The sequence below is a fragment of the Pan troglodytes genome, chromosome 4, assembly GCF_028858775.2.
Source record: "Pan troglodytes isolate AG18354 chromosome 4, NHGRI_mPanTro3-v2.0_pri, whole genome shotgun sequence".
In the NCBI taxonomy this organism is placed as follows: domain Eukaryota; kingdom Metazoa; phylum Chordata; class Mammalia; order Primates; family Hominidae; genus Pan; species Pan troglodytes.
The window spans coordinates 167,711,966-167,724,214 of record NC_072402.2 but is presented as its reverse complement, the minus strand read 5'-3'; the positions used below and the strand labels follow the sequence as shown (position 1 = coordinate 167,724,214).

The following is a 12,249-nucleotide window of genomic DNA, read 5'->3' as shown; positions in this document are numbered from 1 at the left end:
CAGATGTCACAATTTACATGAAAAATAATTTCTATCTTTAACAAACTGTTAGAGCTTTAGGTGTCTTTTTATAATTTTTTTGCCTTTAAATCTTTATATTAGATAATTGATTTGCCCACCATCATTAAAGTATTAGCATGTTTTGGATTTGACAATGTACTTATTTTTTAACAGTAAGTTTTATATTTTCATATTTTCACGTTACTAACTAGCATCCTCTTCCTTCAGCTTGAAGAACTACCTTTAGTATTTCTTATAAGGCAGGTCTAATGGTGCTTAACTCAGCTTTTGTTTGTTTGAGAAATACTTTTGGGTCTCTTTGGATTTATCTGATTTGTTGTCCTTTGGGCTTTCTGGATCTAGATTTCTAGTTTCTTTTCTAGATTTGGGAAGTTTTCTGTCATTTCTTTGGATATGTTCTCTGTTCCTTTCTCCCTTTCCTATTTTGGTACCCCAATAATGTGTATGTTGTTACACTTGATGGTGCCCCATAATTCTCTTATACCAGTCTCATTCTTTTTCATTCTTTTCTTTTTCTCCCCAGGTTATATGATTTCCAGTGATTTGTCTTCGAGTTCACTAATCCTTTCTTCGCTTGATCTAGTCAGCTATTGAACCCTTCTATGGCATTTTTCAGTTCAGTTATAATATTCCTAAGCTCTATGATTTCTGTTTGGTACACTTTATGCTTTCTCTTTGTTAGAATTCTCAGTTTGTTCTTGCATTGCTCTCCTGTCCTTGGTGAGCATCTTCATGAGCATTACTTGGATTCCCTGCTGAGTAAATCACATGTCTTGACTCCACACATTTCGGTTTCTGGAGATTTATCTTGCTCCTTTACTTGGAATATATTACCCCGTTTCTTCATTTTCCTTCAGTGTCTGTGTTGGTTTCTCTGCATTAGATAAGACAGCTCTCTCTCCCAGTCTTGTCAGACTGGCCTTGTGTAGAAGAAGGATCTGACCAAGCCATCCAGTGTGAAATGTTAGGGTTCCTCTCAAATCTCTCTGTTTGTCCAGACTGCTGTCTCTGTTTTTTATAGACCCCTATAGTTTAGGATGTGCCACTTCCTGTCAGTACCCCATGACAGATAAGGTAGGGGCTAGACTCTCTAGATGTAGCTGGAAAGGTGGGGGTATTAAATGTGTGTTCCAGTCTTTTCCATCTTCATGGTGAAGCTGAGCATGGGCGATTACCTCTCACTCTCTCTGCCCTAAGCTGGGGAGAGAATCTGTGGCAAGTGACTAGACTCAGGTTCAGGCCGCACCCTCTGATTCTGGGGATATAGTTGTTGAAATTGGACCCATTGTATATCCACCTCTTTTTGCTGTGGTCTAGGGCCACTCAGGAAGACAAAGTCCCATTGACTCCCAGAGCAACATCCTTAAGAGGACAGTCCCTTGGGTGGGAGCTCTAGTGTGGCACTTGGTATGTGGCCAAACTCCTTGCAGGAAGAATGGATAGACCTGGATTTATCACTAGGTTGAGACAGAGGAAAGGCTAGTGAAGTGCCAACCTCTGGCTCTGGCTGCTGGAGAGCTATTGTTTGTTTGCCCTATTAGCTTCCTGATGCAAGTTTGTTAGCTGCCAGGCCATCAAGTAGCCACTGGAAGTGTGTGCCCCTTCCAGAAAGAAAATGGGAGCTGTTAATTTCTGCCCACTTTCTGCACTGCTCCAAGGGGATGTAACCCCTGGAAGTGTTTGTGCACCCATTTAAAACCATCTCTCTGTTCTGTGATCTGGGGAGACTTGCATATGCCTGCTTCCTTCTGTTCCCAGAGCTAAGAGGTTTATATGGAGTCCTTTTAGAAATAGATCTAAAAGTTGGGATACTCAATGCATAGCATAAACCTCATCTAGGGAGGAATAGGGGGTTGCAATTTTTTAAGCCCTTTCTCTGCACCAACTCTCAGGGAATGAAGCCCTGGAAGTGCTTTCATGCCTGTTTAAAACTGCTGCTTTTTTTTCCCGTGGTCTTTGGCGACATGCATATGCCAGTCCCCTCTGCTCCCAGAGCTAGGGTGTTTAGAATATAGCCCTTGGGTGGAAGCTGTAAAAGTTGGGAAACTCAATGTGTGCACAAACTCCTTCCAGGAGGGATTAATAAACCTGTAGTTATTGCTAGGGTGAGCCAGGAGGCAAGGTTTGAGAAGTGACAGCCTGCTTCTCAGGCTGCCAGTGGGTTAATATTTGTTTGCCCCTTAACTCCTCAGTGGAAGTTATGTAGAAGCCCGGCTGCCAAGTAGCCACTGGAAGAGTGTGTCATAAATGCCTTCTGGGGAGAAGCAGGGGATTCCATTTTTAAAAGACCCTTTACTACACTCCTCTCAGGGGATAGGATGCCTGAAAGTTCATGTGCACCCATATAAAACCACTGATTTTTCCTGTGGTCTAAAGAGACTTGCATATGTCTAACTCTGCACAGTCTCAGAGTTGATAAGTTAAGAGCCAACCCATGAAGAACCTCAGAATTAGAATGGTATATGTGAGGTCCAAGCCCTCCTGGGGAACCTTAGAATTAGGGTAGTATATGTGAGGTCCAAGCCCTCCTCTCCACAGGGAGAGAAGATGAGTACTGGGAATTTCTTTCCTGATTTTATAGCACAGTGTCAGAGCAGGGTGCATGCCTGAGTGTGCCTCAGCTTTTCATATCGGTTCAATGTGGATGTTTACTCAGTGCCTGGTAGGTAGAAGTCCCTCACTTCATCTCTGAGTTTCTCTCAGAGGGAATTGATCCATGAGTAGATATTTATCTGGTGTGTTTGGGGGTGGAGGGAGACCCAGGAGCTTCCTAGTCTGCTATGTTGCTAATTGTCTTCTTGGTCATCTTTTAAAACCATTTCTGTGAAATTATAGCCTCCTTACTCCCTTACCCTGCGTCTGGATGTTTCTGAAGATGACTGATCTCTACAGTGAGAAGGCCCTGGGAATTGACTGACTCACTCTCTCTGTCTCTCTCACACACACACACACACACACACACACACTCATAGACATACACACATAGATACACATATACATGCATCCACACATGCACACCCTGGGCACACCCACACACCTTACACCTGCACATGTATGCACACACATAATGTTAACTGAAGGAGAACAATGTCCAGCTTGGCTGCAGCCATAGTCCTCCAAGGTGAAACCCACGGTCTAGTATCTGTCAAGTACACAGACCAACTCTGTGGGGGCTCTGAGGGGCCAAGGTGTAGACTGAGTTGTGCTGAAAATCTATCACCACCGCTCAGATTGAGCCCAGCAACACACCTGCATTTGAACAATAGACTGCCATATCTGAAAGTCTCAGGCTTTAAGACAAGTCATTAAAAATGGAAAGAGCAGTTGATTGGCTTTCCTCCTTGCTTTTGAAACTATTTTTAGATTCCCAAAGTGTTATCCTCATTATAGCCATTAGGAACAGAGAAAGAGAATGAAAATAATTTTGGCTTCTCGCCTACGGGCATTTGTATAAACCAAATATGTAACTTTCAGGTCATTACAGGGGTTGTATAGTTGGTGGAAGGCCTAGATTTCAGAAGTTAAACCCACGGTTTAGCTAATAACAGGAATACAAGTAATGATCATGATAATGAAGATGACTTCACTTATCAATTGCCTCCTATGTGCCAGCCCATGCTGGCCACATTACACCCGTGCTCATTTCATTCCCCCAGCAATATGTTAAGTCACTTATCCCTGAGCCAAGGGGCAGAGCTGGAAAGACAACTCGGGTATTTGTGATTCCAAAGGCAGGCTTCTTCTACTACACGTAAATCAAGCTTTGATACCACACTTGCTATCAACGGGCTGTTGGGACTTAATCTAGCCCTCAAATCTCTGGTCTTTTCCCTAAGCTGAGCCTCAGTTTCTTTATCGACATAGTAACTCTTGCCAGGCTTGCTGTGAAGAGAAAATGAATTATCAGGGGAGGGTGCTTTGGAAAAAAATGTAAAAGTGTGTGTGGATGGGCGAGGGAACATAAGATGAAAGAGAAAGTGATCTCAATCCCTGGCAATTACGTGGCATTTCATATTTTTCTTTTTTTAATTTTTTTTTAGATGGAGTCTTGCTCTGTTGCCCGCGCTGGAGTGCAATGGCATGATATCGGCTCACTGCAACCTCCGCCTCCCGGGTTCAAGTGATTCTCCTGCCTCAGCCTCCTGAGTAGCTGGGATTACAGGTGCATGCCACCATGCCCAGCTAATTTTTGTATTTTTAGTAGAGACGGGGTTTCACCATGTTGATCAGGCTGGTCTTGAACTCCTAACCTTGTGATCCGCCCACCCCAGCCTCCCAAAGTGTTGGGATTACAGGCATGAGCCACCACGTCCACCCCAGCATTTCATATTTTTCAAAGCCATTTTACCAATATTGCCTTCTTAAGTCTACCCAGGAATCCTATGAGCTGCACAGGACAGGTGCTCTCTCATTACCTCTGAGTTCTGCCACAAATTGCTTTAGCAGTTCAAGTCCCATTGCTAGGCCTCAGTTTTCTCATGTACAAAATAATGCAGGTAGACAAGAACCAGGAAGAATCAGGACAAAAAACTTGGAGAACTGCAAGCCAAACCAGGCTGGCGGAGGTCTGTCACTTAGCTAGCACATTGATTCTAGCCTTTAAAAATGTAATTCAACAGAGATGGAGGAGGGGGCTGTTGCTACTGCACTTTGCCACAGCCCTTACTAGGCTATGAAGGTATTCCAGTTTATAGCTTTAGGACTAAAAGACACCTAAGGTCCCTTTAAGCTCCCTAAAGTTCCATCATTTTGCAATTCCTATTTACAGATGATTAAAACTAAGACCCAGAGATATACAGTCCTTATCTAACATACATAGCTCATTAGTGACCACGTTGAATTTGGATCTCTGACCCCTAGATCAGGGTTCCTTGTAAAGTCTCCATTTCTCAGGGCCAAGAACAAGAACAAAATAAAACCCCAATAGGCATAACTTATACTTGAAGCTCATCAGAAAATGCCTCTCTATATAAACATTACTGTAGTCATGATAATTTATGGAGGAAATAACCAAGAACAAGATACAAATTCATATAACACAAAAACAATCTTTGGAAATGAAGTCACTTAGAAGAGCATTCAACTTTTGCATCTGAGACACCCTGAAATTCCTGGTAACTCATCTGAGAGAGGCCATTAAAGATAAATTCACTCTGGCCAACTTTTTGAAGGTTTCCCCAATGCCATCTATGAGAAGGCATCGGGATGAAAGAAACAAGCCAAAAATCTTGACTATTTCTTTCCTAACTTCAAAATGCTGAGTTTATAAAATAAGGTAACCGGTTTAGACATTACGGGTGTCTGCATATTGATTGACTGATTAATTTATGTAAGTATTCTTTAGTTAGCATCAGTTGTGGGCCAGGGACTATTCTTAGCACTTGGAGGTATGGCAGAAAATAAAATAGACAAAATATCTGTCTTCTTGGAATTTATATTCTAGTGGAGCTTATGGTCTACTGTTATATTTAATATTCTCTTAATATTAAAAATAAACAAGAAAATTATGTAGGCTATTAGGAGATAAGTGCTTTGGGCTGACACACAGTAGCTGAGGGAATGGGAAGTACAGGGATGGGCTCTCTCAGTTTGCTACAGTTTGGCAGGAATGACTACAGAAGAGGCGCCTTGCTGAGCACCACCAGGTGACAGGGCTCAGTCAGGGCTAATGGGCAGAGGCTACAGATTGACAGAAAGTTTCTGATTCCTTACCTCCTAAATAGGGCTCATAATAGTATGTACCTCACTGGGGTCTATGAGAATTAAATGAGATATAGCTATAAACCTTTGACACAGCACCTGGGGCACTTGTTGAAACTTATGTGCCATGAAGCAAGGGCACAGACACTTCCTTCCTTTTTGGGGTACTACTTGCTGGGGTGGGCTGGGGTGGGCTCTTCTTTTTCTTAAGGAAAAAAAGATAAAGAGTCCAAGCCAGGTGCCTGACAGGGGAGGTTAAAGTCATACCCTATCTCTTTTACTAACCTTGAACAATGCACTAATTAACTCTGCATCTCAGTTCCCACATCTGTAAAATGGGAAGAATAATAATATCTACCTCACAGGGTTGCTGAGGGGTTGAAATGAGATCATGCATATGAACAGTTGAGCCCATACTCAAAACAATGTTTTTTGCCATCACCATCATTGTTATACTTTTCCAAGGTCTAGGTCGTGCCTATAAAAAGGAGGCTGAAGGGCTACTGAGCTGCTGGGTTCACTGAAAAGAGAGGGGCATTAAGGGTAGAAGTGAAACGGTCTCAATGCTATCGTCTGATACAATAGCTTGAAAACGCAAGTCAGACCACGTCCCTCCTCTGCTCATGGCTCTGTGTCGCTCAGTGGGAAAGTCAAAGTCCTTATGGTGGTCTACAAGGTCCTACATGATCTGGTATCAGATGACTGTTACTCACCCTCACTTGTTCTGATCTGGACACAAGCATACTCTGGGCCCAGGGCTTTTGCACTTGCTGTCTCCTCTGCTGGAATGTCTCTCTCTTCAATGTCAGTATGGACCCCTTCCTCATTTCCTCCAGGCCTCTCCTCAACAGCCAGTATAGAGGGAAGCATTCTCTGACTACGCTACTTAAAATAGCAATCCCTCATACATCACCTTTCTGCTTTAATTTTTTCCATCACAGTTATCACCTGTCATATATTTACTTTGACTTTTTAGTCCGTCTTTCCCACTAGAATGGAAGCTCCATTGCAGAATCTCTAGGTCTTACAACAGTGCCTAACATGTTAGGTACACATTAAGTATTTTCTGAATGAATAAATAAATAAATAAGACATCCTAAATATGTCCATTTACAAGGTTTCCTCACAACCACACTGACCGTTCCTCTGTATCTTGGGGACTGCAAGATCTTTAGCTGTCTGAGGACGTGGAGACCCTAAGCTGTGCTGAGAAGCAAAATAGGTGTTATCTGCACAAAGGAGATCAAACATTTGGATTCTAGCCAAATGATCTCTCCCTTCTGAGCCTCAGTTTTTCCAACTATAAAATGGGTTTATATTGGGATACTGCACAGGTGCCCCCAAGGGGGTGCTGTGATGAGAGGAGTATGAGGGGGAGATGGAAATGATTGTGTTCCAGGCCCTCTGCTACACCCCACCCACCCAACAGAAGCTCCCCATTCGTCAGCTTTATTACTGGAGGCCATGGAAAGTTTCATTTGCAGGGAACAAAAAGGTTATCTGATGCTTAAAAAAAAAAATCTGAAAGGCACTATTCTGAATGCTGCCTGCATGGGGATTCTGGGACTCACACAGCAGCTTCAAAGAAAAACATGTCTCCTTTTTAAAGTCAAAGGGGCCTTTGGAGACTGGCTGTGCCCTGCCCATCGGAGGAAGGGTGGCCCTGCCATGAATGTCCCAGACTCACCTGCGACATGTGCACCACCTCAAACCAGCGCAGGATCCCCGGCAGCTTGTATGCAGTCACGAAGGAGGTTCTCTCAATCCACATGGACTGTCCGTGGGCAGGGGGGTGGCAAGGGCAGGAAAGAAACAAACACATTTATGAAACCTGGGTATCAGAGAAGCTTGGCAGAAACCCAGCCAGGTCCCCAGGCCTCCCATCTACCCGAAAGCAGAATAAATATTGCAAGACCCAGAAACACGCTCTCACCTTACCCTTAAGAATTCTTTCCCAACATTAAGTGTAAGCTCTCCCTGGACTTAGGCCAAGTAAGTTTTAACCTGGGTTTATTAGCAGTCTGAATTTTTAGGCAATATTGAATGTGTCCATTTGTTTTCTCGGGGAAGGGCCCCCAGTGTTCATTAGACTCTCAAAGAGGCAGTGGCTCCAAAAATATTAAGAATTACAGTCCAAGGCAAAGAGCTGAGACTTGGAGACACCTCCTTAATCCAGTCTTGTTTGAATCCTAGCTGGACACACACAGAGGAGACTAGCACTCAGGGGACAGTGATGACTAAATTGCTGTGGCTTCTTACTGGTGTTTGCTGGAAGGTTTGATTTTATCAACACCCCTTCTTAGCCTGAGGGTTTCTACGTGCTGGCAATGCCTGAATGCCCTGTGGTTGAAAAAGTGCCTCTGACATGAGGCCTGGGTTCTGTATTAAGGGGAAAAAGGCTCAAGAAATAAGGACACAGGCCCTAATGGAAGAGATTGGGGAACGGACGTCATGGTATCCATGGAGGTTGGCTTTATTTTCTCTGGCTTTCTATCAAGTTCCTTCCCATTCTGAGGCTGGCCGATGCATGGTCTGGTTCCTCCAGGTGGCCCCAGGGAATGATCAAGGGTAGGGAAGATACTCACAGCAAACTCATTCTCTGGGTCTACGGTCCCCCTGCGCACGGGCCGGGAGTAGTGGAACCTTTGCACGTAGTTGGATTTGTAGAAGCTGAAAGACAGGAAGAGGCTGAGGCTCCTGGTAGCCATCCCCGGCTGCTGACACCCGATCTGACCCTGCACTGTCCAGGGAGGTTCATTACAGTAAACTTCAGGCCTGGCAGAGTCCCTTGTGGTGCATTTAAAATCAGGGTCTGTGTTCTGGGCTCCATAAGAGTGGCTTTTGCACAGGCTTTCCTGACAAGGCAATTTAGAAGGTAGACTGGTCTTGTGCCCCTTTGAGAACATAGTACCCCTAGAGTATCCAGGCAATTGGAATTCTAACATTGATGGCCTAGGTCATGATTTCCTGTGATCTGCAACAAAGGAGCTGAGGTCTGAGCCTAATTTCCCGGAGGTGTCCTCAAAGGATTTCTTTAGGTGTCCCAGCCAACCCCCTAAATCAGTCTCCCTGAATCGCTGGCGAGATTCTAACTTCAGGGCCAGCAGAACACCGTGCTAGCTGCACAGTTATTGTCCCCTGCTCATGGGTGCCTGTCTGAGAAGGTGAGAAGGTGAGGGGAGGCTGAGACCCAAGCTGAGCTCCACCTGCTCTGCTGTGGCACTTCGTGAGGCTGCTGGGAGGGGCTGCCTCTCCCTGAAGGGTCCTTCATCTTGCAAAGCAGATCCTGTTTCTGACTGTCCCATCCAGAGGTGAGGACCTACTCTAAGACACTCAAGTACTCCATTACAACCTGGGCATGGGGTAGGGGGAATGAGCTGGGCAGCTGGGAGGCATACAGCCTTGGGTCCCACAGAGGCCCCACCTTGTGGCCTCATCGGTGACTTTGCAATCTGATCTAGAACAGGTGGACATCAGCCTTCACGGCACTTCCTCTACTGTTCCTTTATCAGAGCCTGAACACACCATTGTCAATGTACAACCTTCACAAATGCTGAGGAGATGTCCCTCTGGGAGCATGTGCTCAGCATGGACAAGGCCCCCTGTCTCCACTCTGCCTATCACTTGCCCAGCCACACTCTGTCTGTGGACTCCCTGGGGCCACTCTGAGATCAACCTGAGCAACAAATAGGCTGACTGCATCCAGTTGAGCAAATGCTTGATGCTTGCTGAGGATTTGCTGAGCCATAACCCTGGCTCTCCCATCCTTCCTGGCTTCAGCCTTGTCAGGGGCAGAGCCCAGCTAATTGGAGGGTGATTCTTTGCCCAAGAGGAAAAGGGGGGAAAAACTGGCTAAGATAGAGAAGGAACTAGAAAGACACTGGGGTCTGTTCTGCCACCAGCTCAGTTTGGTGGCCCCAATGAGTTCTCTTCCCCATCCTTCTTCCCTGTGGACAACGAGTCTTACTTTATAATCTGGTCAGGCACTGGCTTATTCTTGAACCTGGGATGTTCATCCAAGACAGGCTGGACAGTGAAGCACTGGATATCTGGAATCCCTGTAGTTAAGGACTTATATCTGTTGGCTGCGGGGACAGTTTTAAGTATAGCTGGTCCTTGATGAGACCTTCCAGGCCAGCCTTTATGGGGCCACATTTTTACTGAATGATGAACCTCAGGTTGCTGGCTGCCCACTAGGCACTAATGACTAGTTAGTCACTGAGGTCCTTATCAGTGCTGTCACCCTGCAACCTTATGCCAGGGCTCAGCCCCTACAAACAGAGTTGTCTAGTGGTGTTTAATCATCATCGTTGCTATATTATCATTAATAATAATACTATTGAATGAATTTATAGCTCTCAAATCAATTGCAGAGTACATCTTCCCATGATCTCATTTGATCTCCTCAATTCCACTGAGTTGCCTTATTAACCTAAATTGTCCCCTTCGAGGCCAGAGAAGCCAGGCCACTTGTTGAAGGTCACACAACTTGTAAGAACAGATCCAAGTTTGTATTTAGGTCTTCTAACTCTAAGCTCAGAATTCTTTCACTCTGGACTCACTACTCAAAGGCGGCCCTTTGACCAGTAGTGTCAGCATTACCTGTAAGTTTGTTAGAAGTGGAGACTCTGGACTATCTGAGAACCAACTGAGTCCGGATCTGTAAAAGATCCTTGGGTGAAACATATGCATGCTAAAATTTGTGAAGCACTGCTATAGAATATGCAAATAAATGTCATTTTGCACCCCAACTCTGAAAATTTGAAAGCAACTGCCTATGGCAGGATGGTAAGGAGCTGTGTTCAGACAGTGGAAAAGAGTCCCATGGTGGATTAGTGATGCCTGCAACAGGCATAGATATTGGAGAGGCACTATGTGGGTCAGACCCTTGTCATGCCTCTTCTAGATCTGTCTTTAGTCCTTTTAAGCTGACAATATGGCAAACTGAATGAAAAAAGTCAGCGGTCACTGGTCCCACTCCTGACCCCTCTTCCCTTTCCCTACCTCCCATTTCTTCTTTACCCACGTCTTTTATTTAGGTATTCAAGGTCTTTCCTCCCTCTATTCTACCCAATGACCACCATGACTCCAAAAAATCTTTTCCTGGGCCTGACATGTCTGCCAACTAAGGAATCAAGAACTCCTCTGGCTAGCATTCAAAGCTAGGCCAGTATGGCCTTCACCCATTTTTTCATCATTATCTGGATATCCAATGGATCCTACTACTTCCTTTCCTTGGAACATTTTCCCTTATCAGCATCCCTCTCTTGTGAACCCTTTGGACAGATGTCAAATACCACAGTCCATGAAAACAAAACTCACCCCCCAGTTAGGAGTTGTTTTCTTTCCTTTGGCTTTCCACAGCCTTCGTCTGTGCTTCTCTTAGGATCCACCCTCCAGCTCCCTGTAGGCTTCCTCATCCCCCCAGCCCACCTCACACCCTCCATCCTGCCCAGATTGTGAGCTTTTTCATGGCAGAGGCTATGGTTCTTTCACACATAAGAAATGACCAAAACCTAGTTCCAAATTAAATTGAATTGCCTCTGTCTGATGAACTTATTCTATGCTAATAAGTTAGGTGTTTCATTGATTTACTTCTGATGCCTATTTCTGCCTTAAATAGATTTCTCTTCTTAAGAGATAGCAATGTTTAACACGAATGAATAAATCTCAATGAAGGTATTTCTATGATTTTCAGGAAAACCATTTTCTTTCTCAAGCCATGTGGCCAACAGCCTGCTCTGGGAAGAAAATCACTCTGGATTAAGTCTAGGGCAGGGGTTGGCAAACTATGGCCCTGCGGTCAAATCTGGTTCACTGCCTGTTTTTGTAAGGCCCAGAGGCTAAGAAGAGTTTTCAATGGAGGGAAAAAGAGTATTTTGTAACGTGAAAATGATAGAAAGTTCAAATGTTAGTGTCCATAGAGTTTTATTGGAACACAGCAATACCCGTGCATTTTTGGATTTTCAGTGGCTGCTCTCCCACTACAACAGCGGAGCTGAGTAGTTGTGACAGAGACTGCATGGGCCACAAAGACTCAAATACTGCCCATTTGATCCCTTCCAGAAAGTTTGCAGACCCCTGTTTTAGAGAAGGTTCTAGGTCATGTTTACTGATCTTAGCCACTGGTGTTGGCCCAAGAGGAGAATCCAAACCTGTCCTAGGGAAGCCCGTGACACAAGTCCCCTGAAGTTGTACCAGGAGGATGGCTGGTGAGGTTGTTATGCCACAGGCTGAATGTATGCGCAGAACTGGGGCCCCAGAGGGCTGGGCAACTGCAGACTCCCTACAAAGAGACTTTGGCTTTCAATTATCATTTCCTACTTGGATACCTAAGTGAGAAATGAGATCTGTCACCCTCTCAGACTGCTTATCAGCTTTTTAACAAGTGAAGGCAAGAGAAGAGAGCATTAAGAACTCAATATTTTGTCAAAAAGTAGGCCTGAGTTCAAATCCAAGCTCCATCACTTCCTAGTTGTGACCTTGTGCAAGCTGCTTAAATTCTGTGAGCCTCAGTTTTCCTATTAG

The 12,249-nt window shown here is 44.7% G+C and overlaps 1 protein-coding gene across 8 annotated transcripts in view; it reads right to left on the bottom strand.

The window, feature by feature from the left end:
• The window catches only part of DOCK2 (dedicator of cytokinesis 2), a 442,545-nt gene that overhangs the window by 18,301 nt on the left and 411,995 nt on the right, over positions 1 to 12,249 (bottom strand). For 7 of the 8 annotated variants that reach the window (XM_016954162.4, XM_063811659.1, XM_063811662.1 and 4 more), the window contains 3 exons: positions 9,689 to 9,770; positions 8,307 to 8,391; positions 7,409 to 7,495 (listed from right to left, as the gene is read on the bottom strand). In XM_016954162.4, the coding sequence (XP_016809651.1) occupies positions 7,409 to 7,495; positions 8,307 to 8,391; positions 9,689 to 9,770 (254 nt within the window). Of the gene's footprint in view, positions 1 to 7,408; positions 7,496 to 8,306; positions 8,577 to 9,688; positions 9,771 to 12,249 lie in introns of all 8 variants that reach the window. The other variant, XR_001718032.4, reaches the window with a different exon arrangement.